The sequence below is a fragment of the Lontra canadensis genome, unplaced genomic scaffold (assembly GCF_010015895.1).
Source record: "Lontra canadensis isolate GAN:19392208 unplaced genomic scaffold, GSC_riverotter_1.0 scaffold20, whole genome shotgun sequence".
NCBI classification, from domain to species: domain Eukaryota; kingdom Metazoa; phylum Chordata; class Mammalia; order Carnivora; family Mustelidae; genus Lontra; species Lontra canadensis.
Window position 1 is genome coordinate 23,553,789 of NW_022631014.1, and position 27,343 is coordinate 23,581,131.

General features: G+C 37.6%; 1 protein-coding gene across 40 annotated transcripts in view; it reads right to left on the reverse strand.

Annotated features, from left to right (window-relative positions):
* CLASP2 (cytoplasmic linker associated protein 2) overlaps positions 1-25,073 on the reverse strand; it is a 178,362-nt gene extending 153,289 nt beyond the window's left edge. For 9 of the 40 annotated variants that reach the window (XM_032861356.1, XM_032861349.1, XM_032861348.1 and 6 more), the window contains exons 1-4: positions 24,746-25,069; positions 9,785-9,863; positions 2,612-2,715; positions 478-569 (exon numbers count right to left, since the gene is read on the reverse strand). In XM_032861356.1, coding sequence (XP_032717247.1) covers positions 478-569; positions 2,612-2,715; positions 9,785-9,863; positions 24,746-24,940 — 470 coding nt within the window. In that variant the 5' untranslated portion in view covers positions 24,941-25,069. Of the gene's footprint in view, positions 1-477; positions 570-2,611; positions 2,716-9,784; positions 9,864-13,436; positions 13,469-24,745 lie in introns of all 40 variants that reach the window. The other 31 variants (XM_032861326.1, XM_032861329.1, XM_032861328.1 and 28 more) reach the window with 8 other exon arrangements.
* Between the last annotated feature and the right edge of the window lie 2,270 nt (positions 25,074-27,343).

Sequence of the window (27,343 nt, forward strand, 5' to 3'; positions counted from 1 at the left end):
TCTATGCTGTCAGAGCTCTACATACTGGTACCTGATTCACTGTCTAGTTACCTGGAAGAGTCTTGTTCGGTCTGTGATTTGGGTAACCATCCACACTGGTCTAGAAAACCTAGCTGGGGGGAAATGGCTACAATATTTGAAATACCACGGAGTTAAAACAATTCCAAACTGGGTCCAGAACAGAAGTAGAACCTAAGTTATATCAACATACTTCTTATATGATCATCTATTTTGGGTAGCACTATTAAAAAAAAGAGAAACACTTCTTATCACTAATAATTTTAAATTAATATACACACAAAAAATTAACAGCTGAAGATATCAAATCAAATAAAAGCTCTCATACCAAAAATCAATTAATAACTATTTAAAATGTTATTTCCATAACTTCCTTCAAGCTTTATGAAATGGATATTGTTCTTTCCTTTTAGAAAAACGAAAAACAAGATAGCTATTTTCAGTAATCATAAAACTTACATGTTTAAGGTTTCAATAAGACACAGACACACGCCTTCTCGAGATCGAAAATTCTTGTGCTTAAAACCAGAAGCCAACTGTTCCCAAATGTACTATTTAAAAGAAAACAAGTATAACAAAAAAATTAAATTACTCATGTTATAATCTTTTTTAATTCCCAACCCTATCACCAACTTTAAATAACTGAATTTTCCCATCAGACTTTACATCTTCTTACTAATTTTTTTTTTTAAGAATGTTTTTATTTATCTGACAGAGAGAGCGAGCGAGAGAGACAGGGAGAGAGGGAACACAACAAGCAGTGTGAGAGGGAGAAGCAGGCTTTCCGCTGAGCAGGGGACCCCCAATGCGGGGCTTGATTCCAGGACCCTGGGATCATGACCTGAGCTGAAGGCAGACATTTAAGGACTGAGCCACCCAGGCGCCCCTCTACAAGTTTTCCTAAGCCAAATTTGTACTAATGTTGCTCTCACCCATTTTAAAGTATCTTAATCACATTTTTAGTTTTTATTTAGTATCTTTCACTTTAGGTTTCAGTTATTTTCAGAAAAACTATGTCCAATACCTAAAAACCTTAAGATTTCCACGGACACAGAATTCTTTCTAAGCTTTAGAAATCTCCCAACAACAATGCTACCATTATAAGCCCAGTAGTCCAGTAAGCATTTAAAAGGTCCAATGCTGCTTAGCAACTACTCCAAATTGTCACATGGAACAGGCTTTTTCAACATTTTATAATTCAGGCTTTTCTCGCTTTAGCACTGGATCCAAATACAGAAACATTATTTGATAAAAGTCATTTTATTGCTATCTACTAAAATTTCCTTTTTAAAAAAGCATATATAACCTGTACAGATATTCCACAGCAATTATATGAATTTGGTGTAGGAAGGAACCCAACTTTATTCTTCCAAACATACAGCCAACTGGCTCAATCAATCCCTTCTCCACATTTAGAAACACCACCCTTACCATTTATTAGATCCATGAACACACACACACACACATATACATCTTCTTGGACTCCTTATTCAATTCTACTAATACTTCTCTTTCTGCCAAACTTTCTCGAAAGTAACTTGGAAGTTTACTCAGAAAATCTTAAGTGTGAATAATGATAGAGCAACACCATCTCTGGAATACTATTTTATATTTATATCCAAAGATATGTCAAGGATGTTCCTTATAGAATTGCTTATAATAGCATGTCAAAAATGAGTTAAAATTTGAACCACTAAACAAGTGTTGAAGGATACCCACCAAACTATTAATAAGGACTTCATTCTAAGGTATAAAATATCTGGGCAAACAGTTTATTTTTGCAATTTTTTATAAAACATATGCAATATGTTTTATAATTCTAAAACTGTATTTTAGGTAATAACCCATAATACCATTGTATATATTGTAAATTCCAGGGTTTTTTTCTACTTAACATGAGCTACTCTATAAATCTCTGTTTACATGTCAATTTATTGTCATACTTTTCACATATGCTCCATGCCCAGCATGGAGTACAACATGGAACTTGAACTCACAACCCTGAGATCAAGACCTGAGCTGAGATCAAAAGACAGATGCTTAATTGACTGAGCCATCCAGGTGCCCCTTTCTGCTCTCCTTTCAAAACATCTCTATGGGGGCTAATTTATTCTACTGTATTCATAAAACACAAATAGGTATCATAGAATATATGCCTTATACAATTAGTAACCACCTGTTCAAATAAAAAATTTTCTTCTTGCTCTAAAAGTTGCACAAATTAATATAACTTCAGTAGTTCTCAAAATGAGCTTTCTCAGTGAACATTGTATTATCTGCAAGTAAGAAAAACCAAAAAAATCCTAAAAAATAATATAATCAGCATAGTATCCAGCAGAATCTCTGAGTTAGCTTTGTAAAAGATGTCAAAGAGTAGAAAATAGGAAAAAGAAAAGCAAAAAATCCCCAAAAAGTTAAATACTGACATTTTATCTTAAATTTCAATTTCTTTAAAGAATTAACAATAATTCAGTATTTAAAATTCCAGCTTTCCTGTCCCCTGGGGCTTCACTAACTTGCTGTAATTACCAGCTATTTTTACCGATATTTCAACACTGATTAGAAAACTGTAAGTTTGAAAATGAAGGCCTACCACAGGTGGTGCTACTTGATCCATTAACTTCAGTATCAGAGTCTGAGCTTCATCTCGAACCTTGTCTTTGGCATCTCCCATTCTGTCTATTAAAGCTACAATAACTAGAGAAAGGCAAGAGAAAGAGTAAATATTTATAATTCATCTCCATTGTAAGCTATATTTTACAAAATTATAAACAGTTTGTTTCCATAAATGAAAAGTTGAGGTAAGCAAATTATTTTCTTTACTCATGAGTCTAATAAATAATAACAGAGAAGAAAGTTTCAAAAGCATACATACAACATGATATCCACTTATGATAACGTTCAAAAAACAGGCAAGACGAAATATTATCCTACTTAGAAATGTGTATGGCTAGTCAAGCTCTACAGATGAGCAGGGAATGGTTATCTAGAAGGTCATGTCCGTGGTCACCCCTGGCAGAGGGAGGGAGGTGTCATCAGGAATGCAGAGAGGAAGTATCTAGGATGACAGAGTTCTAGTTTCTCCACCTGGGGACAGGCAGGTGTTGGTGTGCAATTACGTGTGTAATACACACTTATGTATGTATGACATATTACTCAACTGACAAAAATAAAAGCCTAGGCCCCCGGATTGAAGTTTTTCTCTACTATGTCCAAGACTGTGGCACTATTTCATGAAAGGAGGGAGGAAAAAGCAGGTAAGAGTCCATTCTTGGAAAGTTTTCATGAGAAAGGTTTTTATAACTATAAATCAACAAAGCACCACAAAGAAATCACATCTATTGAGGGTGAGGCTGAAGGGAAAGGGAGCAGAAGATAGAACTCAGAGGGTACAGGTTCTAAAGTCCACTCATTTGGCAAAAATATCTCAAAGTCAAAATTATCTTTCTGTAAACCCTTAAACTACCACTTCCCCTTGTGTGGTGTTACAAGGTGTGTGGCCACAATATTTCATCTCCTTTTGTCTTTATATCCTTAACCGTTAATGTCTGCAGCAGTACTCACCTCAAAAGATGGACTGAAAATTAAAAAGAGAATAAATGTAAGCCACTTAGAGTGAAGAGCACTGAGTAAGCACTCTGTGTCACCTACCACCCCTCACCATCGCTAGCATCATTTTACAGGTTGGAAGGCAAAGAAATTAACTTTTGTTTCTCTTTTGATATGACAGCTAAACCCTTCCTTTCCCTGGGGCAATGAAGGCTGAGGCCTAGTTTAAACAAGGGAAGGAAGAAATGAGATTAAGAAGCGGATTTTCTCTCATTTATTTATAGACAATTATAATTAACTGCATAAGTAATCTGATGCAAATATGTTCTAGAATATAACAAGCAGACTGATGTAATAATAATAAACAACAACACTTAAGGAAAAAAGATATTACATTCTTTTTGGAAGAAAATTCGACTAGGATGAGAAGCCCACTATACCAAATGAAATGATATCATCCAAAAACCCAAGCTTAATCAAGGAAGTGACTATGTAAAAAAAAAGTCCCTGCCATAACATTACAAGCCTAATCAGGAGGCAACTGAAGTACCTGTTGGTTGGAATAATATAAAATAATAATATAAATATATAAAATATAAAAAAATAAAGTATTTATCTGATATATTATTAACATCAGAGAAAATCACTGACACCTGCAGGACTAGCTGCAGTGGGACTCTGGTTCCAATAGCTTCTGTGAGGCAGAAGACAGCAATAAACACTTAATAAGTATTAAATATTATTATGTACTAAGCACCGAATTATCTCATGTCATCCCCATAACAATCCTATGAAATAGAATAGGCCCATTTGATAGAGAAGGCCCAAAGGCATCAAATACCTTGCCCAAAGTCACACAAATAACAAGTTGAAACCAGGATTTAAACAACCCACACAGAATCCTGGGTGGCTCAGTCAGTTAAGCGTCTGCCTTCAGCTCAGGTATGATCCCAGGGTCCTGGGATCAAGTCCCACATCGGGCTCTCTGCTCAGCAGAGAGCCTGCTTCTTCCCCTGCCCGCTGCTTCCCTGTATGTGCTCGCTGGTGCTCTCTCTTTCTCTCTCTGACAAATAAGTAAATAAAAAATCTTAAATAAAAATATATAAATAAATAATCCACACAATCAGGTCCCAGTCATAACTATTTCTATCTACTTGTAACTGAGGTGTTTTGCATGTGTGTGTTTTAACAATCACACAATAGTAGTATGTAAAAAAAAAAAAAAAAAAATAGCCACTTCATTCTTGAGAAGTGGAATTTAAATCCAAAAGGAAAATTAAAACAGTCAACAAAATAAAGAGGCAACCCACGGAATGCGAGAAGATATTCGCAAATGACACTACAGACAAAAGGATGATATCCAAGATCTATAAAGAACTCCTCAAACTCAACACACACAAAACAGATAATTCCGTCAAAAAAGGGGCAGAAGACGTGAACAGACACTTCTCCAAAGAAGACAGACAAATGGCTAACAGACACATGAAAAAATGTTCATCATCATTAGCCATCAGGGAGATTCAAATCAAAACCACACTGAGATACCACCTTATGCCAGTTAGAATGGCCAAAATTAGCAAGACAGGAAACATGTGTTGGAGAGGATGTAGAGAAAGGGGAACCCTCGTACACTGCTGGTGGGAATGCAAGTTGGTACAGCCACTTTGGAAAACAGTGTGGAGATTCCTTAAGAAATTAAAAACAGAGCTTCCCTATGACCCTGCAATTGCACTACTGGGTATTTACCCCAAAGGTACTGATGTAGTGGAAAGAAGGGCTATCTGTACCCTAATGTTCATAGCAGCAATGGCCACAGTTGTCAAACTGTGGAAAGAACCAAGATGCCCTTCAACGGACGAATGGAGAAAGAAGATATGGTCCATATATACAATGGGGTATTATGCTTCCATCATAATGGAAGGATGAATACCCAACTTTTGTAGCAACATGGATAGGACTGGAAGAGATTATGCTGAGTGAAATAAGTCAAGCAGAGAGAGTCAATTACCATATGGTTTCACATACTTGTGGAGCATAAGGAATAACACGGAGGACATTGGGAGAAGGAGAGGAGAAGTGAGTAGGAGGAAATCAGAGGGAGAGACAAACCATAAGAGACTGTGGACTCTGAGAAACAAACTGAGGGTTTTGGAGGGGAGGAGAGGTGGGGGTTGGGTGAGCCTGGTGGTGGGTATTATGGAGGGCATGTATTGCATGGAGCACTGGGTATGGTGCATAAATAATGAATTCTGGAACACTGAAAAGAAATAAAATAAAATTTTTAAAAAAGGAAAAAAAAACCCACATTGGCCCAAACAACTGCTCACTTCAATAAGAAAAACTAAAATTTTATAAAATATAAACAATGAAAATAAACAACTTCACACTACATAAACTTTTTATTAAAGTTGAATTTATTAAAGTTGAATTAAAGAGTTGACACTCTTGGTGTCAAGTAGAATAAGATTTCATTCCTTGCTCTACCAGTTATTAATTATTTAAGACAGTAAACTTCTCTGCATTTCAAAGTTCCCTTGTCTATGAAATAAGAAGGGATGCAGGCCTATTCCTCACATGCCTAATGAGAGGATGAGGTAAAATGGTAAAACAAAAAAACAAAAAAACCCTGTGTTAAGCCTGTAATAAGCATCTGGAAGAGTCAACAGTTAAAGGATCCTAAAAATCTGTATATAATATGATGACCACTGAATTTTACCACTTAATGTGATGACCATTACAATAGATAATTACGGGAATCCAAAACAGAGTTTTTATCCTATAAACAATAAGAACTTGTTAAACAAATGAATATATCAGACTGGAATTTGAACAGTGGAACACCAAAGAAGTTTAGAGCACAGCTGGTATGTTTTATTCTCTTAGCACTGTATGGAATGTATACCATTTTACAAGATGCAAACTGATGGCCAGGTAGCACAACTATTCTAATACTCTTTCTGTAATTCCATTTTCGATTAAAACTATCTACTTAAAATTTGTAAAATATGAGATCCCTTACTGAATTCAGTTATCATAAAACCAGGGTTGGTAATCAGTATTAAATGTAAACTGAATATTTTTTGTTTGAAAAGCTTATTTTTCCACAGTACATGTGGCCACAAAAGAAAATTTAAATCTTTCATATTAAAGAACTACATCAATAGAGCCCATACTCTTTCTGGCACTTCGTCTGTAAGTGAACATGTATCTCAATTTTCCTGAAACTTCACTTTTAACATAAAAAGGTAAAAATAGCTATAATAACCTAAATGCACTAAAATATATATATATACCCACACATATATATATATCACTCACATCAAGTTACATATATCTAGGATTACATTATTTAAAAAAAAAAAAAAAACAAAAAAACCTTCCACACATAATTTCATTCAATTCCTTCCTTTTACAGAAAGGCTCCTAACATGGTTTGGCTAAGTTCTAAGACAGAGTAAAACAAGAAAGTTAACCCTGGGACTCTTGGTTTAGTACCATACCTCCTTCAGAGTACACAGATATACTGCCTAACTTACAGAGCTACCATACAAATTAGAAACAGTGTAAGGATAATCTCTCACATATGTAAAGCAGATAAGGCCTAATAAATGGATGACAAGTAGGCAATATATGGTAGAAAAGTAGTGATAAAATTTTCCTATTATATCACACTGACTCTCATCTATTAACAAATTCAAGATTCACCAAGGAAAATGATGAACATGTATGAAGGGTTCAAAGTAAAAATGATACTGGCTAATATTAATGCACAAAAAGAATAAATAAGAAGATAAAAAATTACACATATAAGCCTATGTAGACATAGGGAGAACACATATGAAATACGAATAAAAGCAATTTAATACAATTTATTAAGTATTTAAGGGTGTAAGAATCATGGAGTAAAGAAAACTTCAGTGTAGGGTGAGATTAATATGAAAAGCTCCCAGATACTGGAACCTGAAGTAAACCTTTTAAAGAGAAAAACAGGAGTTCTTTTCTTTTTTCTTTTCTTTTCTTTTTTTTTTTTTTTTAAGATTTATGTATTTGAGAGAGAGAAGAGAGGAGGGGCAGAAAGTGTCCCAAGCAGACTCCACATGGAATCTGATGTGGGGCTCAATCTCAGGACCCTGAGATCACACAACCTAAGCCAAAATCAAGAGCTGGACACTTGACTATGCCACCTAGGTGCCCCAAGAGGAGAGGATTTCAAAAAGAAAGAACAGCACAAATTAGGAACAAATTAGGCCAGAACTAGCAAGAGTGAGCAAGTTTCTGATTAGCTAAAGTGGAAAAGAGTACTTGCTAAAGATCACTGATAAATAAGGCTACTGAGAGGCAAAAGGGACATACATGCTAAGAGAATCAGAACACCAAAGGACAACCAAACAGAAGTTCTGAAAGCAGGACAGTCCTGGGAGGCAACAAACTATGACCAGTCGGATCATCAAACCCCATCTAGCCCTCCTTGTGTTAAAAAAAATAAGCAAGATACGTAATTAGAAGCAGGTATTGATTAAAAAGGGAATAATAAAGGGAAACTCACTAAGAGGCTTCTGCTAAAAGGATAGCTAAACAATAAAAATAAAAAGAAGGAAATAAAAAGAAGAAAGCAGTATGATACCAAACATGAATAAAAAGCTGACCAAAGATAATTAAAAAATAAGTGTAGCATTATGAAACATTAATTCATTAAAGGAAAATCACAAACATCTGAAGTTTCCCTTAAATATTTCTTTTCTTCCCCCCTTAGATATTTCTACATAACAGGAACCAAATGTACTCATCAAAGCACTCCAAAAGACACATGAAGGTCACTCAGGTTTAGAAAGCAGGTCAAAACCAACGTAACCCTAACCACTACACAAAGAAAAGCACTGTATTAGTATACTGTACTGTACTACAAACACACTACTGTAAGTGCACCGCAAAGTATGGCTGGCGGCCCAGACCAGTCTACAAACTGTGGTAAAAAAAATTGAGAGTGTTTATAACATAAAAGTTTAAAAACAATCTGACCAAAATAATTTTATTTACTGAATCTAATAACAAAAAACTGGGCCTTGAATTTTTTTCCCTTTCACTTTGCTGTAACTTACTTTCATTGTATTTTACAAAATATTTATCTGCAACAGACTAGCAACAAAAGAACAAGTCCTTCACATATAGTCGAACAAGTCCTTCACATATAGTCTAACAAGTTGTGCTGTAGGAATGCAAACTGGAGCAGCCACTCTGGAAAACAGTATGGAGGGTCCTCAAAAAGTTAGAAATAGAGCTACGCTATAACCTAGCAACTGTACTGCTAGGTATCTACCCAAAGGATACAAACATAGTGATTCGAAAGGGGACATGCACCATGATGTTTACAGCAACATCATCAACAATAGTCAAACTACGGCAAAAGCCCAAATGTCCATCAACTGATGAATGGATAAAGATGACACGGGGGACGTGAGTCTCTATATAATGGAATATTACTCAGCCATCAAAAAGAATGATATCTTTATGATGTGCAATGACATGGATGGATCCAGAGTATATTATGTTAAGTGAATTAAGTCAGAGAAAGACAAATACCATCTGACTTTACTTACATGTGGAATTTAAGAAACAAAACAGATGAACATATGAGAAGGGAAGGGAAAAAAGGAGAGGGAAACAAATCACAAGAGATTCTAACAACAGAGAACAAACGGAGTGTTGATGGAGGGAAGTGGGTTGGCAGTAGGCTAGATGGGTGATGGGTATTACGAAGGGCACTTGTTATGATGGGCACTGGGTGTTCTATGTAAGTGATGAATCACTGAATTCTACTCTTGAAACCAATATTACACTGCATGTTACCTGGAATTTAAATAAAAATTTTTAAAGGGAAGAAAATAAACGAGTAATTAAAGAGAAAGAAAAAGTGCTGTAATAAATTTTTAATGTTACAAAAAAATAAAAGTTACAGTAAAATATTTTTAAATATGAAGTAAAAATCTATCAACAGTATATTTAATGTGTTTTATGCTTTTTTTTTTTGTCTCAAAGGAAATATTTAAATAGGCTTAAAATCTTTTATGTCTAGGCAACCTAAAATGCTAAGTAGATCTCTGGGTTGTACAGAATTACATTTTTGCACTCACAGAGAAAGAATTCTATTAAAAATGATGAGGGGGGAAAAAGTCAGTATGTCAAAACCTGCAATAATTTTTAAATAAAGTTAACTTACCCATTACTACATAGGACTTAAATCGTGTTGATAATCTGTCCACAAAGGCACTTAAAATTTCCAATCCCATTAATGATACCTACAGACAGAAAGAAATTTTGATGAATACAAAGTACCAATGCCTTCTTTCATATCAATTATAATCACTGACATACAAAGATCTTCATATATTATCAAGTTTTTTTAAAAAATAAGGACATTGAAGTGTTCAGGCGATAAAGGGTCATGAGATTAGGGCACCCTGTTCTCAAATGGTTCAATAATAATAATAATGATGATGTATAAATATGGCAGGAAGATAGCAAGTTACCATGTTAATAAATGGTAAATTAGGTGAAGGGTACAAAGAAGTTTATGGACTATACACACAAGTTTCCTATAATGTTGAAATGTTTCCTAAATGAAAGTTAAAATAACAGCACCTTTAATTATACAGAAATTCCAGCTTTTGTCTAGGATAACAGACACCGGAAAACAATACCACTCCCACTGTAACAAGAAAAAGCCAAATAATCTATAGAACCATATCTATTCTTGAATCCATCAGAAATCCATCAGTTGTAGGATAATCAAATAGCCTGAAATTTAAGGAAAGACAGATGTCCCCAAGGAGAGATGGGACATAAGCAATAGGACACATGTGGCTGTGGACAGAAGGAAAATGAAAATGTGATACAAGTGGGTTAAGAGTTCAACTATATTTAATTCATTGTTAATAGCTGGATGTAGGTTAGCATGAAAATATATAATCCCAGTAGCCAGAGACACAAAAGGAGAGACACCCATTTACAGGCTCTTTCTCCACAAACCTCCACTGGACACTCGAAATTGGAAAAAGTATCTCTTGGTTGTACAGGTCTGACAGAGGGAGGCAGCTGCCTATGTAGGAAAGGCACAAACCTTTCCTTTCCCATACTCATAAGAAATAAAGATATAAAGCTATTGAGAGAAAGACAAAAAATGTCACCTTAGGACACAGGTAAAAACCCACTGCTGCTGAGCAAAAAGAAAAGAAAAAAAGTTCTCTACTTCAGAGGGAGAAGCAGAAAATCTTCCTGGGCTCAAATGATTAGAAGTCTACAGTTGAGGAGAAGCAGGATTTCTGTTAAAGTCTCATCCCCCAGACTCAAGAACAAAGGGCTCCTAAGACTGAAGCTGGACCAGAAAAACAGAGAACACTCCCACTCCCCACATCTAGGTTAGCAAGGACAGTGTAAGGAGCAGTTTACCATTGGAGACAAGAACATGGAGAAAAACCCTGTATAAAGCACAGTAAAAAAGGGAAGGTATAAAGTGAAGGGTGTTACAAAAACACTGAGTGACCAATAATTAATTCCACTCTTAGGTATATATCCAAAGGAATTAAAGTAGGACACACACAGATACCTGAAAGCCAATGTTCATTACAGCATTATTCATAATAGCTAAAAGGTGCAAAAGCCCACATGTCCTTCAACTGATGGATAACGAAAATGTGATATATGCACTCAATAAAAAATGTGGTCTTTTTTTTTTAATAAATTTTTTAAAGATTTTATTTATTTATTTGTCAGGGAGAGAGAGGAGCGAAAGTGAGCACAAGCAGACAGAGTGGTAGGCAGAGGCAGAGGGAGAAGCAGGCTCCCTGCCGAGCAAGGAGTCCGATGCGGGACTCGATCCCAGGATGCTGGGATCATGACCTGAGCCGAAGGCAGCCGCCCAACCAACTGAGCCACCCAGGCGTCCCAAAAAACGTGGTCTTAAATAGAACTGATTGATTGGTGTATGTTACAACATGAATGAACCTTGAAAACATTGTAAGTGAAACAAAAAAAGTAACATATGGTCAGATGTTGTATGATTAAATTTATAAGAAATGTCCAGAATAGGCAAACCTATAAAGATAGAAAGCAAATTAGTGGTTGCCTAGAACTAGGGAATGTGGGGGGATAAGGTCGTATCTCCAAAATGGTACAGGGATCTTCTTGAGGTGATGGAAATATTCTAAAGTTAACTGTGCTGATGGTTGTGTGTATCTGTAAATATACTTAAAAAATCAATGAACTGTACACTTCATTTGACTAAATTGTGTAGTATGTAAATTATACCAATAAAGCTGTTAAAACATAATTGAAAAATCTACAAATAGACTCACAGACTTAATAGACTTTATAGATAATAAAAGCAGTATCTCAAATAAGCAGGAAAAACATGCATACTTGGTAAGATCTCACTTAGGAATCTATCCCCAAGATACACTAACAAAATTGTTAAAGAACATGTAAATATTCACTGTAAGAGACCAGAAACTATCCAAACATCAATATGAGACAGGTTTAATAAACTATAGTATACCCATAATATAGGGTACTGTAACACTTTAAAAACAACGAGGACTACCTTAATTCTGCTACGTAATAACCTCCACTACTATTTTAGTGAGAGAGAGTGAGCAGGGGGAGAGAGGGAGAGAATCTCAAGCAGGCTCCCCGCTGAGTGTAGAGCCCCACTCGAGTCTTGATCTCATGACTCTGAGATCATTATCTGAGCCAAAATCAAGAGCCAGATGCTTAACCAACTGAACCACCCCAGTGTACCTCCATGATATATTGTTAAGTGAAACAAGCCAAGTTGGGACAATGCGTATATATACAGAGAGTACTACAAGTAGATATAGTTAGAAACATTTACTAAAAATAACAGCAATGGAGGGGCACCTGGGTGGCTCAGTTGTTAAGCGTCTGCCTTTGGCAGAGGTCATGATCCCAGGGTCCTGGGATTGAGCCCCACATTGGGCTCCTTGCTCAGTGGGAAGCCTGCTTCTCCCTCTCCCACTCCCCCTGCTTGTGTTCCCTCTCTCGCTGTGACTCTCTCTGTCAAATAAATAAATAAAATATTTTAAAAAATAACAGAAATGGAATAATAATCAGGAAAAAAATTTTATGGTTAGGAATAGACTATTAGGAATAGAGAAGGAAGCCAGACTATTTTGAATACACTATTTCATTGAAAACAAAATAAGTGAACCTAAATGCATACTAAATTAGTATTATAACCACACAGAAGACTATTTCAAGTGACTTTAAACTACAGTACTTTGATTATCTCTCTCCAGGGGGATATACCCTAAGAACATACACTAAACTCTTTAAAAAAGAAACTTCAACACTTTTAGAAATCTTTTTGATTGAAGGAGATAGAAGACATACAGAAGTAGTATTTAAAAAAAAAAAAATGCAGTCCTGAAACTAAATTAGAATCACTTTGAACTCATGATATATTTTTCTTCAAAATTAAGATAAAACCTATCCTGTTCATTGAAAAAAATCTATGAACAAGTAACACTGAGTTCCACTAGCACTCATATATATACTATTTCCCACTAAAAAGAACAAAGTGGCTGATTCCAGGGTAGAAGCAGGAAATAGGACATTTTATGATACCAGCTAGTGAATATGCTATAAGAGATTACTAGGGTCATGTCAAGATACAACATTTAAATATTAACAAGGATAATAACTGCACTGTCTTAAAACACACTAGATATGTTTAAATGCAAAAATTCATAATGATAAAAACTATTTGGCCAATACTGGAAGATGCTTAAAAGACCACCCTAATATTTTGACAATTAATAAATGAAAGGAAAGAATCATATGAACTACAGGCATACCTCAGAAATACTGTGGATTCTGTTCCAGACCACTGAAATAAAGGGAATATCGCAACAAAGTGAGTCAAGTGAATTTTTTCATTTCCCAGTGCATATAAAAGTCATGTTTACCCTGTATTTTGCTGTAGTAAGCATGCAATATCATTATGTCTTAAGAAAAGTGAATACCTTAAAAATAAAATACTGCTAAAAATATTAGCCATTATCTGAGCTTTCAGCAAGTTGTAATCTTTTGGCTGGTGGAAGGTCCTGCCTCAATGTTGATGGCTGCTGACCAATCAGTGTGGTGGTTGCTAAAGGCTCGGGTGGCTATGGCAATTTCTTAAAAATAAGACAATAAACTTTGCCACAATTGACTTTTCCTTTCATGAACGATTTCTCTGTAGCATGTGATGCTGTTTGATAGCATTTTACCTACAGAATTTCGTTCAAAATTGAAGTCAATATTCTCAAACTCTGATGCTGCTTATTATCTAAATATATGTAATATTTTAAATCTTTTGCTGTCATTTCAACAATCTTCACAATATCTTCACCAGGAGTAGACACCATCCCAAGAAAAACTATTTCCTCATTCATAAGAAGCAACTCCTCATGTGCTCAAGTTCTATCATGAAACTGTAGCAACTGAATCACATTTTTAGGATCCTTTTCTTTCTTCCTTTTTTTTAAGTTTTTTTTTTAATTCCAGTTAGTTTACATACAGTGTTATATGAATTTCAGGTGTACAATGTAGTAATTCAACACTTACATCACTCTGTGCTCATCACTACAGATACATTCTTTAATAGCCATCACTATTTAACCCACGAGAATACCCAGTGGGAAAAAGACAGTCTCTTCAACAAATGGTGTTGGGAAAATTAAAAGCAACATACAAAAGAATGAAATTGAACCACTGTCTTACACCTTACACAAAAATAAACTCAAAATGATCAAAGACCTAACTGTAAGACATGAAACCATGAAAGTCCTAGGAGAGAACATAGATTTAACTTCTTTGATACTGGCTGTAGCAACCTCTATATGTCTCCCGAGGCAAGGGAAACAAAAGCAAAAATAAATCATTGGGACTAGATCAAGATAAAAAGTTACTGTGCAGAGAAGACTCCACTTCTAATTCTAGTTCTATTGCTATTTCTACCACATCGGCAATTATGCCCTCCACTGAACACCTCAAAGCCATCAAATTCCAAACTCCTGTTTATGTTGATATTTTGATCTCTTCCCAGGAATCAGGAATGTTCTTGGCATCTAAAAGGGTGAATCCTTTACAAAAGGCTTTCAATTTACTTTGCCCACATCCATCACAGAATCACCACCTATGGCAGCTATAGTCTTACAAAGTATGTTTCTTAAATAAGATTTAAAATCAAAATTACTCCTTGAGGGGGCGCCTGGGTGGCTCAGTGGGTTAAAGCCTCTGCCTTTGGCTCAGGTCATGATCCCAGGGTCCTGGGATTGAGCCCCACATCGGGCTCTCTGCTCTACAGGGAGCCTGCTTCCTCCTCTCTTTCTCTCTGCCTGCCTCTCTGCCTACTTAAGGATCTCTGTCTGTCAAATAAATAAATAAAATCTTAAAAAAAAAAAAAACTTATTCCTTGATCCATGGGCTGCAGAATGGATATTGTGTTAGCAGGCACGATGACAACAGTAACTCTCATTGTACATCTCCATTGCAGCTCTTGGATGACCAGGCACATTGTCAATGAACAGTAGTATTTTGAAAGGAATCTTTTTTTCCTTAGCAGTAGGTTTCAGCAGTGGTTTAAAGAATTCAGGAAACCATGTTGAAAATACATGTGCTCTCCCCCAGGCTTTGTTGTTCCATTTATGGAGCAACAGGAGAGTAGATTTAGCATAATTCTGAAGGTCCTTAGGATTTTCACAATGGTAAGTGAAGCAGTGGCTTCACCTTGAAGTCAACAGGCTTCATTATCCCATAACAAGAGAGTCAACCTTGTCGTTTGAAGCCAGGCATTGACCTCTCCTCTCTAGCTGTCAAAGTCCTAGATGGCATCTTATTCCTAATATAAAGTTGTTCCGTCTACATTGAAAATCTGTTGTTTAGTGTAGCTACCTTCATGCATCATCCTAGCTAGATCTTCTGAATGATTTGGTGGAACTTCTGTACCAGCACTTTGCTGCTCCACCGTTCATTGTTAAGTGAACCTTAAACCTCATGAACCAACTTCTGGCTTCAAACGTTCACAGCTTCCTCACCAATCTCAGCCTTCACAGAACTGAGGAGAGTTAGGGCCTTGGACAACGCTCGGCTTCAGGTAGTGATGTGGTCACTTTGATCTTCTATCCAGACCACGAAAACTCTGTCTCTATATCAGCAATAAAGCCATGTTGCTTTCTTATCATCTGTGTGTTCACCGGAGTAGCACTTTTAATTTCCTTCAAGAACCTTTCCTTTGCAGTCACAAGTTGGCTGTTTTTCACAAGAGGCCTAGCTTTTGGCCTGTCTCAGCTTTTGACTTGCCTTCCTCACTAAGCTTAATCATTTCTAGCTTTTGATTTAATGTGAGAGACACACAACTCTTTCTTTCACTTGAACATTTAGAGGCCATTGTACAGCTATTAACTGGCCTCATTTCAATATGGTTGTATCTCAAGAAACAGGGAGAGGGAGAAAAACAGGAAATGACTGGTCAGTGGAGCAGTAAGAACACTTTTATTGATTAAGTATGCCATTTTGAATGGGTGTGGTTCCAACAATTACAATAGTAACATTAGAGATCACTGATTACAGATCATCCTAACACATTATAACAAAAAAATCAGAAATACTGTAAGAATTACCAATATGTAACATTGTGATAACCAAGTAACCAAATGCTGTTGGGAAAAGGGCACCAACTGACTTGTTTAATGAACGGTTGCCACAAACCTTCAATTTGTGAAAAATGCTGTATCTATGAAGCATAATAATGTAAGGCAAACAAAATGGGTATGTCTGCCTTTCTATTATAAACTATGCCAATGAGTAACCAAATAGAAGTAAATGGTCTAAGCTTCTCTTTATAAAAGGATTCTAATTAATACGTGAGGGAACGACAAAATTAGAGTATCATTTTGCAAACCCTAATGAATTAAGGGATCTAAACACTGAACATTAATGGTTGCTAACACCATAAAAAGATACTGTCACACCTTATGTGCTTTCTTGACATTATGTGCCTCCTGGGGTCGGGGGTGGGGGGCACTGAATCTGACCAAGCTATAGGTCCAACTACCAATTTATAGGAAATAGAGAGGAACTAACATCATAGGAATGAAATCAGCAAAACACACCTGTGGGAAACTCTACAAATAAAATAAGGAATTTTTTAAAAATCTACAAATAAAATCCAGGAATTTTTAAAAAGAGACACTGAGGGAGAAACAAATTCAAAGAAAGACACCTAAAGGTGTCCATACCCTAACCTCTAAGACCTGTGGGTATGTTACTTATGCAGTAAAAAGAACTTTAAAGATGTGGTAAAGGTCTTAAAATGGGGAAATTACTCTAGGTTATCCTGGGCCCAATATATCACAAGATCCCTCATAAAAGAGAGGCAGGAGAGGAGCCAGAGCTGCAATGATAAAAGCAGTAGCCAGAAAGATCTGAAGGTGCTATACTGCTGGCTCTGAAGACAGAGGAAGAGGCCATAAAGCCAAGAAATGGGTGCAGTTTCCAGAATATGGACAATCATCACCTTGAAGTTCTTTAGAAGAATGCATCTTTAGAAGAATACAACCTTGCTGAAACCTTGATTTTATCCCAATGAAACCCATTTAGAAATTGAGCTCTAAAACTATAAGAAAATAAATCTTTTACGTTGTTTTAGGCTACTAAGTGTGTGGTAACTTGTTGCAGCAGCAACAGGAAACTAATATATTAATGAATCACAGTGTGGAAATCCTATGTGGATCCTGATTTTTCTTGAAATAATTAAAGGGGTGCCTGGGTAGCTCAGTCAGTTAAGTGTTCAATTCTTGGTTTCAGCTCAGGTCTTGATCTCAGGGTCGTGAATTCAAGCCCCACACTGACCTCAATGCTGGGTGGGAGCCCACTAAGGTAAACAAATAAATAAAATGACTAATTTAAAAATTTGTATGATATCTTAAAAATTGGAAATTTGACCCTGCATATTTGATATCAAGGAATTTTTTTACATTTGATAATGGTAGTGAGGTTAACAATTTTTTAATATATATATTTTTTAAATGTAGGCTCCATACCCAGTTGGGAAACCAACTGGGGCTTTAAGTCAAGACCCTGAGATCAAGACCTGAGCTGAGGTCAAGAGTTGGACCCTTAACTGCCTGAGCCACCCATGCACACCAACAATTTTTTTAAAGAATACTTATCTTCAAGACACTAAATAAAAAGTTTCATTGATGAAACAATGTATCTGTGATTTGTGACAAAATGATGAGCATGATTAGCCATGGACAGATATGTTGTGAGTGGATTTGTTATTTTATTCTGCCTACCTTTATGTATGTTCAAAATTCTTTAAAGTAAAAAGTTAAAAAAAAAAAAAACTACAAGAAGTGTGATTCCTAATAGTGAAATGAACATACCCTTGAAACAAAAAAACAACTCAATGCCCACACTCTTTTCTCAACCTCATCCTAAGAGTCTTAGCCAATGCACCCAAACCAAGCAAAACTAAAGAACTGGAAAGAAGGAGGAATACTATCTTCATTGTCTGGTAGTATTTACAGTAGTCCCCGGTTATCCCCAGTTTTGCCTTCCACAGCCTGAATTACCCAAGGTCAAATGTGGTTCAGAAGTAGATAATCCTCTTCAGAAATCAATAATAGCCTAACACTATGTTACAATGCCTACATCATTAACCTCACTTCATCTCATCACTTCATCCCACATCATCACAAGAAGGGTAAGTATAGTACAAGGAGATTGTAAGCGAGACCACATTCACGTAGCTTTTATTATAGTATATTGTTATAAATGTTCTGTCTTATTATTACTGTTAATTTCTTATGGTGCCTAACATAAATTAAACTTTATCATAGGTATGTATGTATAAGGAAAAACACTGTATACATATATATAGGTACTCTCTGCTATTTCCAGCATCTGCTAGCCCCCATGGATATGAGGAGGGACTACCATATGTAGAGAAAACCTAAAAGAATCCATCAACTGCAGAAAAAATGTTTTGAATTATAAGCAGTGTGGCCACAAAATCAATATCCAAAATGCCATTTCATTTCAATATATCAGAAAGCATAATTTTAAAAATAATAAATAGCATTTATACTCTTTAACTATGAAAATAAATCTAACAAAACGTGTGTAAGACCTATTGGGAGAAAATAATGAAACATTAATGAAACACATTAAAGAAAACATAGGAGCACCTGAGTGGCTCAGTCGGTTAAGTGTCTGCCTTCAGCTCAGGTCATGAACCCAGGGTCCTGGAATCGAGTCCCACATCAGGCTCCCTGCTCAGCAGAGAGCATGCTTCTCACTCTCCCTCTCCCTCCACCGGTGCTCACTCACTCACTCACTCACTCACTTTCCCTCTCTCAAATAAATACATAAAATCTTTAAAAAAAAACAAACAATTTTCATGGGTAAAAGAGGTCATTATAAAGATATCGAGTCTTCCCCCTCAAAAAGAGGACACACACAAAATAGATAATCACGTCAAAAAATGGGCAGAAGACGTGAACAGACACTTCTCCAAAGAAGACATACAAATGGCTAACAGACACATGAAAAAATGTTCATCATCATTAGCAATTAGGGAGATTCAAGGTTCAAACCAAAACCACATTGAGATACTACCTTATGCCAGTTAGAATGGCCAAAATTAAGAAGACAGTAAACAATATGTGTTGGAGAGGATGTGAAGAAAGGGGAACCCTCGTACACTGTTGGTTGGAATGCAAGTTGGTACAGCCACTTTGGAAATCAGTGTGGAGATTCCTTAAGAAAAACAGAGCTTCCCTATGACCCTGCAATTGCACTACTGGGTATTTACCCCAAAGGTACTGATGTAGTGGAAAGAAGGGCCTTCTGTACCCTAATGTTCATAGCAGCAATGGCCACAGTTGTCAAACTGTGGAAAGAACCAAGATGCCCTTCAACGGATGAATGGATAAAGATATGGTCCATATATATAATGGAGTATTATGCCTCTGTCAAAGGATGAATACTCAACTTTTGTATCAACATGGACAGGACTGGAAGAGATTATGCTGAGTGAAATAAGTCAAGCAGAGAGAGTCAATTACCATATGGTTTCACTTACTTGTGGAGCATAAGGAATAACACAGAGGACATTGGGAGGTGGAGAGGAGAAGTGAGTTGGGAGAAATCAGAGGGAGACACAAACCATGAAAGACTGTGGACTCTGAGAAACAAACTGAGGGTTTTGGAGGGGAGGGGGTTGGGGGTTGAGTGAGCCTCGTGGTGGGTATTATGGAGGGCATGTATTGCATGGAGCACTGGGTGTGGTGCATAAACAATGAATTTTGGAACACTGAAAACAAATAAAGTAAAATAAAAAAAAAAAAAAGAGGACACTTAATGTAATTCCAATAAAAGCCCCGCCCGATTTTCTAGTGCAACTTGACTAACTGATTCTAAAATTCACATGGGGTAGTAACTAAAGACCCAATAGTAAGCCAACACATTCGTAAAGAATATGGTGAGTGAATCTGATACAGCAAATGTCAAGATTTACTATGGAGCTACAGACAAATGATTTCCTGAATTTCCATTTAGACATCTTTCAACTTAGCCTATATCTTGGCCAAGGGTCATTTCAGTAGAATAAGAAAACCATAAAGAAAGAAGAGAAGAAAACTAGAGCTATATTTCAATTTGCTCCTCACCACTTCCTTAGGAATTCAAATGCCTCCATTCAGGTCTTTTATTTATTTATTTTTTTAAAGATTTCATTTATTTATTTGAGAGAAGGAGAGAGAAACCATGAGCAGAGGGGAGGAGCAGAGGGAGAAGCATGCTCCCCAGTAAGCAGGGAGCGTGACACAGGGCTCGATTCTGGGACTCTGGGATCACGACCTGAGCCAAAGGCAGACTGCTCAACTGACTCAGCCTCCAGGCACCCCTCCATTCAGGTCCTTTAAAACATAAAAGCAAAAGCGTACCTTCTAAAAGGTGCATATAAAATAAAAAAGCAAAAATAAAAACATTAAATATATAAATATAAAAGTATAAAACTTCAAAATATTACAAAAACTAAAAAAAAAATAACATTTTTTTAACAGGTAGAAAAACAGAAACTCTAAAAAGCAAATTTGGGGCTAAGACCAAGCTTAAATTTTAGGGTGTTTCGAAGTCCTAAAACAGAAATTTTAAAAGGTTTATAAAATTTTATTAACCCCAAAAGAAGTCCCAGAACCTTTAGGGTCATTTTCCCATTCTCTTTCTCACTCTCCCTTTTCACATCTGAATCACAAGTGGTTTAACATATCTGAGTAACTAATGTGATGTCAATAAAATCACACTCAAGTTGTCACATTGGCTGGAGTTTCATTCAATTCAGTAGGTTTAATTTTCCAAATAGTTTAAATCAGAAATGTTGTCAAACAACAGCAAAGCTAAACAAATGCACGAGATAGAAACCCAGAGAAATATCAGGTTATTTTTATTTAATTATATAAATAATAAAACTATTTCCCTCCAAAAAGGGAGGGAAACAAATGACAAAATTAAAGATACTGATTAATCCTAGATCAAGTGAGGGAGAAAGACAGAAGTGTAATCCAATATTTCTACTTCTAGACATATACCCAAAAACAGTTATTCTAAACTGAGGGAGTGGGTAATACAACACACTATTATTTCTTGGAGCCGTGCAGCCCAAGGCGCTACTGTCAGCCGTTCAAGTAAATGAAAATCCTGTTTGAAATTATCAGCCTAGAACCTTTCTTTTGCATGGTTTTAGTACATAAGTTTTCCAGCTGATAAATCAAGGGACAAACGTGCTTTAATTTAGATTCAACAAACACTGAGAGCCTGGTATGGGTATAAATGCTGGGGGGTGGGTACATACCCGAAGGGGAATCTTAAGAAATTCCAATTCCTTTGATTTTTAAGTAAACTCCTCCATCAATTTGCCCAGTATATGACAGGAGCTTGAGAAAGGCAATTATCCTTAATTCCTCTCTCTCAACCTGACAGGAGGTCCAGTTGGCTCTATCACCAAAGCGTATCTCAAAATCTTCCACTTCTCAACATGGCCATTGCTACCAAACCAGTCTTAGCCACCATCATCTCTCTGGTTCTTCTGTTGCTCCTTTATGGTCTACTCTCCAAAAAGCAGCCACCCCTCCACATAAAATCCTCCAATGACTTAGAATAAAATCCTGTAAGGCTCTTTCCACCTGCCCCCCAATTTCATCCTTTTTAACACCTCACTCACTTATAAATTCTAGCCATGTTGTCCTTCTTTGTTCCTCCACAGAACTAGGGCCTCCACATTTGCAGTTTCCTCTGTCTAAATCATTCTTCACTCCTTTATTTATTTCACATCATACCCAATTTCACCTCACTTTCTTGACTACCTGCATCCTGCCCAACACTCCCTATTACTTTCACTGCTTTTTTCTCCAAAGCGCTTACCTCCTCTAACATACTATAGTTCTAGTTATTTATCTTTGTGTATTTCTCTACCTCCACTAGAATCTAAGTCCACAAAGGCAAGGATTTTGGTTTTCCCACTACCGGATCTGAAGTGCTTAGAAAGAGTGCCTGCTCATGGTAGGTCCTCAATAAATATCCAAATGAAGCTAAATGAATGAGCTTTATTAGTCTTACTCATAGCTGGATCTTCAGTATCTAGAACAATACCCAGCATATAGTATAATCACTCAAATTTTTGGAAGTAATGATGATTATTAAGATACTCAAATTCTAAGATACTATCAAATCTGAAGAAAATTATATTTTGCTCAGCAAAATTTGAAATTTAAGTATGGGGGCACCTGGGTGGCTCAGTGGGTTGAGCCTCTGCCTTCAGTTCAGGTCATGATCTCAGGGTCCTGGGATTGAGCCCCGTGTCGGGCTCTCTGCTCATTGGGGAGCCTGCTTCCCTCTCTCTCTCTGCCTGCCTCTCTGCCTACTTGTGATCTCTGTCAAATAAATAAATAAAGTCTTAAAAAAAAAAAAGAAAGAAATTTAAGTACAATTCTCTATTTTGTGCATGTTCAAAAAAATTCCATGATACACTTTTTTTCTTAAAGACTTAAATATGTGTCATTGCACCTTGGATAAAAAATGATGACCTAGTTTGATAACTTAGTTTTTAAAACCCGAACAGGAAACTAACCCAAATGCCCTCAGAAAATTTATATACATCAGAAAATTTATATACAGCATTCAGTAGAAAGAAGAGAACTAATGATTCAAGAAGGAGAAAGTAGAATTGATGAATTAATAACCTTAAGTAGGCAAGAGACTATGGAATCCAACATTCATGTAGAGGGACTGATTTAGTAAGTGAAACAGAGAAGAAGATAGAACATACGGTACAGCTGTAAGGGAGTGTGTAGATAAGGTTGTAGAAGCCGGCAGCAGTTTTGTTCTGATTGTGGAAACTGTCTCAGACTACAGTATCTAGTAAGGAGCATGGAGACAATGTGTAGTAAGGAGATGAGAACCTGCATCAGATTCCTGACAGATTCTAATTCTTAAGGACCAACTGAAAGGAAAATACAGCACTAAGAAGTAGTGCTTAAAGACATTAAAGAAAAATTGGGATACTGTGGTATCACAGAAGCCACAAGATGTATTTCAAGAGACGGGACTGTTCAAATGCACTGATGGCACATCTTCAGAGTGAAATGGTCCAAAGCCAACTCACCATGGCCAACACAGAAGGTGACATGATGGTACATCTGAAGAGTGAAACGGTCCAAAACCAACTCCCTGTGGCAAAGCGAACACCCTATGGCCAGCATAGAAGGTAACACCCTTCACTTGGGAAGGGAAGCAAGCATTGTGGAAAAGCTGACTTTCTACAACAGCTTATGTTGCAACATAAAATCAATTATCTTGAGTGTGCATACATCCTTACAGTGTAAGTAAATTTAGCTTGTTTCTCCCAAAGAAATAGTAACCTCCCAAATCGTACTGATATAGTATTAAACATTTTCTAAAATTTTTTAAAAAGAAAAATAATGCAATAGTATGTAACAGAGCATCAAGTTGGTTAATTCCCATATGGTTTATTATCTTCATAAAAGTCAACCCCTTCCAAAACTCATGTAAGTTTCGCCATTAAATCTGCACAGTAAATGTAGAGTTTGACTTTCTACTCTATGAGAATACAGCTTTCAAAGTACAGCCTATTCGCAGGATTATTAGTATAAATTACTCAGAAGAATCACTTCATCTGTAGATTTGAGCCAGCATTTTAAAGCAACACTGCCACCAGAAGACTAGAAAGAAAAATAACTGCTAAAAACTACAGTGCAGCCTAATTACAGAACATTTACCTGGTTTCTCAACCTAGCTATATTACAGCCTGCCTACTAACAGCTCTTCAAAAACACTCATTCTTCTCCGAACTCAGAATTTTTTCATCATCAGCTAACCCACCAAGACACGTTTCACTAGGTCACCTACTAGCACACAGGTTTCAAATCCGAGTCAGTCTTCAAGTGCAGCAAAACAAATTAACAGGGAGCGTTCAACTGCTTTCTGTAGACAATAAATGAAAAACAAATACATAATGCCCTGGGGTCAGCATCTTTGTATTAGATTAACGGTAAACTTAATCAGGCACCCGATTAAGCTCTAAAGATCCCTTAGAGACGAAGAGCACAACCTTCCAGACTCAAAATGTATCAAAGAAAAAAAGCAATAAGATTAAGTAGGATAAAAAGCACTAATTAAACGGGATCAACTTGACACACTCTTTTGAACTTAAAAATTGTATCCTAATGTCCCGTCCTCATCTAGATAGTGTTTACAAGGTAGGTACAAATGCAGTCTTCAATCACTTCGTGTATGCAAAACATCGATGATTTTTTTAAATAGGTGATTAAACATTGTGTCCTAATGCCAAAAAACTCCGCACTGTGTCACGGAATCGCTAAATTTGTCATTGTTCACAACTGGGGAAAACTTGGTCCTGGTGGGAACTAAGTCCCCGGCTCGCGTCCAGGGACCCCTGAGTCAACAGGTTTCCCCTTCACCGGGCGGTTCCGAGGCGCCCAGCGCGCCCCGGGGGCTCGCCTGGCTGCTGGCGCATGTCCGGGATTAAAGGGCTGGCCGGAGAGGGCGTGCCCGGCCCGGCCGCGCCGCCGCCGCTTACCCGGTAGTTGCTCGAGCCCACCCAGCCGGTGAGCGCGTCGACCGTCTTGCCCAGGCGGCCCAGGTCCTCCTCCAGGTCCGGGATGGCGCCGGGGGCGCCGAGATAGAGCAGCAGCTCCTGGCCGACCTGCAGACGGCCGCCGACGTCCTTCTGTTGCACCTGGGCGCTGAAGTACTCCATGCTGCGGGGCTCCATGGCCGCCCGCCCGCCCGGGAGCGACCAACTTTTGCCGAGCGCCGCCCAGCCGCCAGTGCGGGTCCCCGCGGGAACGGGCGGGACGCGCTCGGTCCGGCCGACGCGCGGCTCGCGGGACGCGGCGGGCGGCGGGACTAGCGCCAGGCGCTGAGCGGCCCCCAAACTAGTCAAACTCGGCGCCCCCCGCCACCCAGCCCGCTTTAGAGGCCGCGGCCGCCGGCTACGTCAGCACGCGCATGACGTCAGCGCGACGCGGGCGAGCGTCCGCCTTTCTCGGCTGCCGCTTCCCGGCGGCGGCTGCTCGGGAGGAATCTTCTGGGCGTAGTGGGACCCCTGGCGGGAGTTGGGGTCTAACTGGGTCAGCACTCCTGTAAGAGACTGGCCCATATCGGGCACCCACTATCACAGCTTCCTTCCCTCACTCTGTAAAATAGAGAAGTTTTCTTTTGCTTGAAATCAGTACCTGGGAAAGTTTCTGGCACTCGGAAATCCCACTTCCCCATCTCCACACTCGTTTTTTTGTTTTTGTTTTAGTTTTTGTTTTAACCTGGTAAGAATACACTTCCTCCTAGAACACCATGACTCCTGCTTCCAGCCACCATCGTCGGTTGGGTCACCATGTAATTCTTTTTGTTTTTAACTGAGGTTTAATTTACATGGAATAAAATACACGTATTTTAAGTGTACAGCCCATGAGTTTTGGGCAAATGTATTCACCAGGGTAACGACAGCACCAATGAATATATAGCGCATTTCCACCACTCTGATAAGTTCTAGGAACTTCCCAGTCAATAACCACTCCCTCCAAAGCAATTCTAATCTAATTTCTATTACCTTAGCGTAGTTCTCCCCGTTCTTTAACATCACATCACTTCATACAGTCTGTAGTCTTTGGAGCCAGACTTCTTCCCCTTAGCGTAATGTTTCGAGATCCATCCAGTACTGCTAGTATTTCAGTAGTCCTTCTTTATTGCTGGGTAGAATTCCATGGTATGGAAGCAGTACAATTGTTGACCCATTCATCTGTGTATAGACTTTTACGTTTTCAGCTTTTTAATAATTACATATAAAGCCGCTATAACCGTTAGTGTATAAGTCATGGTGTCGACACATGTTTTCGCTTCTCTTGGGTAAACACCAAAGACTGGAATTACTAGGTCTTCAGATGCGCATGTATTTAACTTGGGGAGAAACTGCCAAATTGTTGTTCAAAGTGGCTGGACTATCTTAACACTCTGACCAGCTTGAGAGTTCCAGTTGCTCCACATTCTCCACCCTATTTAGTATGGTTAGGTTATTAGTTTTAGAAATTTTAGTGAGTGTTCCTATAACCAAAAGTGACCACTGCTCTTGGTCCTCCATTCATCTTTCTGAACTCGGGGATCACACTAGATAATCTTTAAGTCATAAGAAAAGTAAATAGTCCTCAAGTTATATGATAATACTGTGGCATTTGAATAACCCTGGAAGTACTTGTAAAATGCTTGGTAAACTCTGGTTACTATTACCCATATACACCTGTGTGTGTTTTGTTAATTCATCAACAAATATCTTCTGAGCACTTGTTACATGCCAGACATTGCCAGAGTCCACTGATACAAAGTTCACTTAAATCTCCACCCATTACAAACTCAAATAGAGACCCCCCAAAAAATAAAAATAAAAATAAAAAATCAGTATTTGCAGGATGCTACAGTAGAATAAGCAAAGGGTTTTGGGAAGCCTAGATGAGAGGTTACTTATTTAGAAAGTACCAAGAATGGGCGTAGGGGAGTTGTTAATCAGGGAGGGCTTCCTACAAGAGGTTATCTTTAAATTGAGATTTGAGGGTACATAGGAATTAACTAAGGAAGTGGTTTCCTGGGGAATAGGTTATCTACAAAATGTAGTTTTAGGGTGCCTGGGTAGCTCAGTGGTTAAAGCCTCTGCCTTCGGTTCAGGTCATGATCTCAGGGTCCTGGGATCAAGCCCAGGGAGCTCAGCTGGGAGCCTGCTTCCCCCTCTCGCTCTGTGCCTGCCTCTCTGCCTACCTGTGATCTCTGTCTGTCAAATAAATAAATAAAGTCTTTTTAAAAATGTAGTCTTGACTGTTGTAATACTATAAAATATAAAATCTACATATTTCTCTATATCACTGTTGTCTATCATAGGTTAAACATCATTAGAACAGAAAGTTCTCAGACTTTCTAGTTCACAGCAGTTAGTATCTCAGTCATTTTTTTACACACCTCTAAACAACAACAACAACAACAAAAGTAAGAAATACCACCTACTGAATAGTAAGATCCAAACAACTTAATGAATATTCATATCTTAGTAGGCTTATGAAAAATAATACACAGAAATTGAGAAAAATACATTTCTAAAGATTTATTTATTTGAGAGAAAGAGAGAGATTCCCGG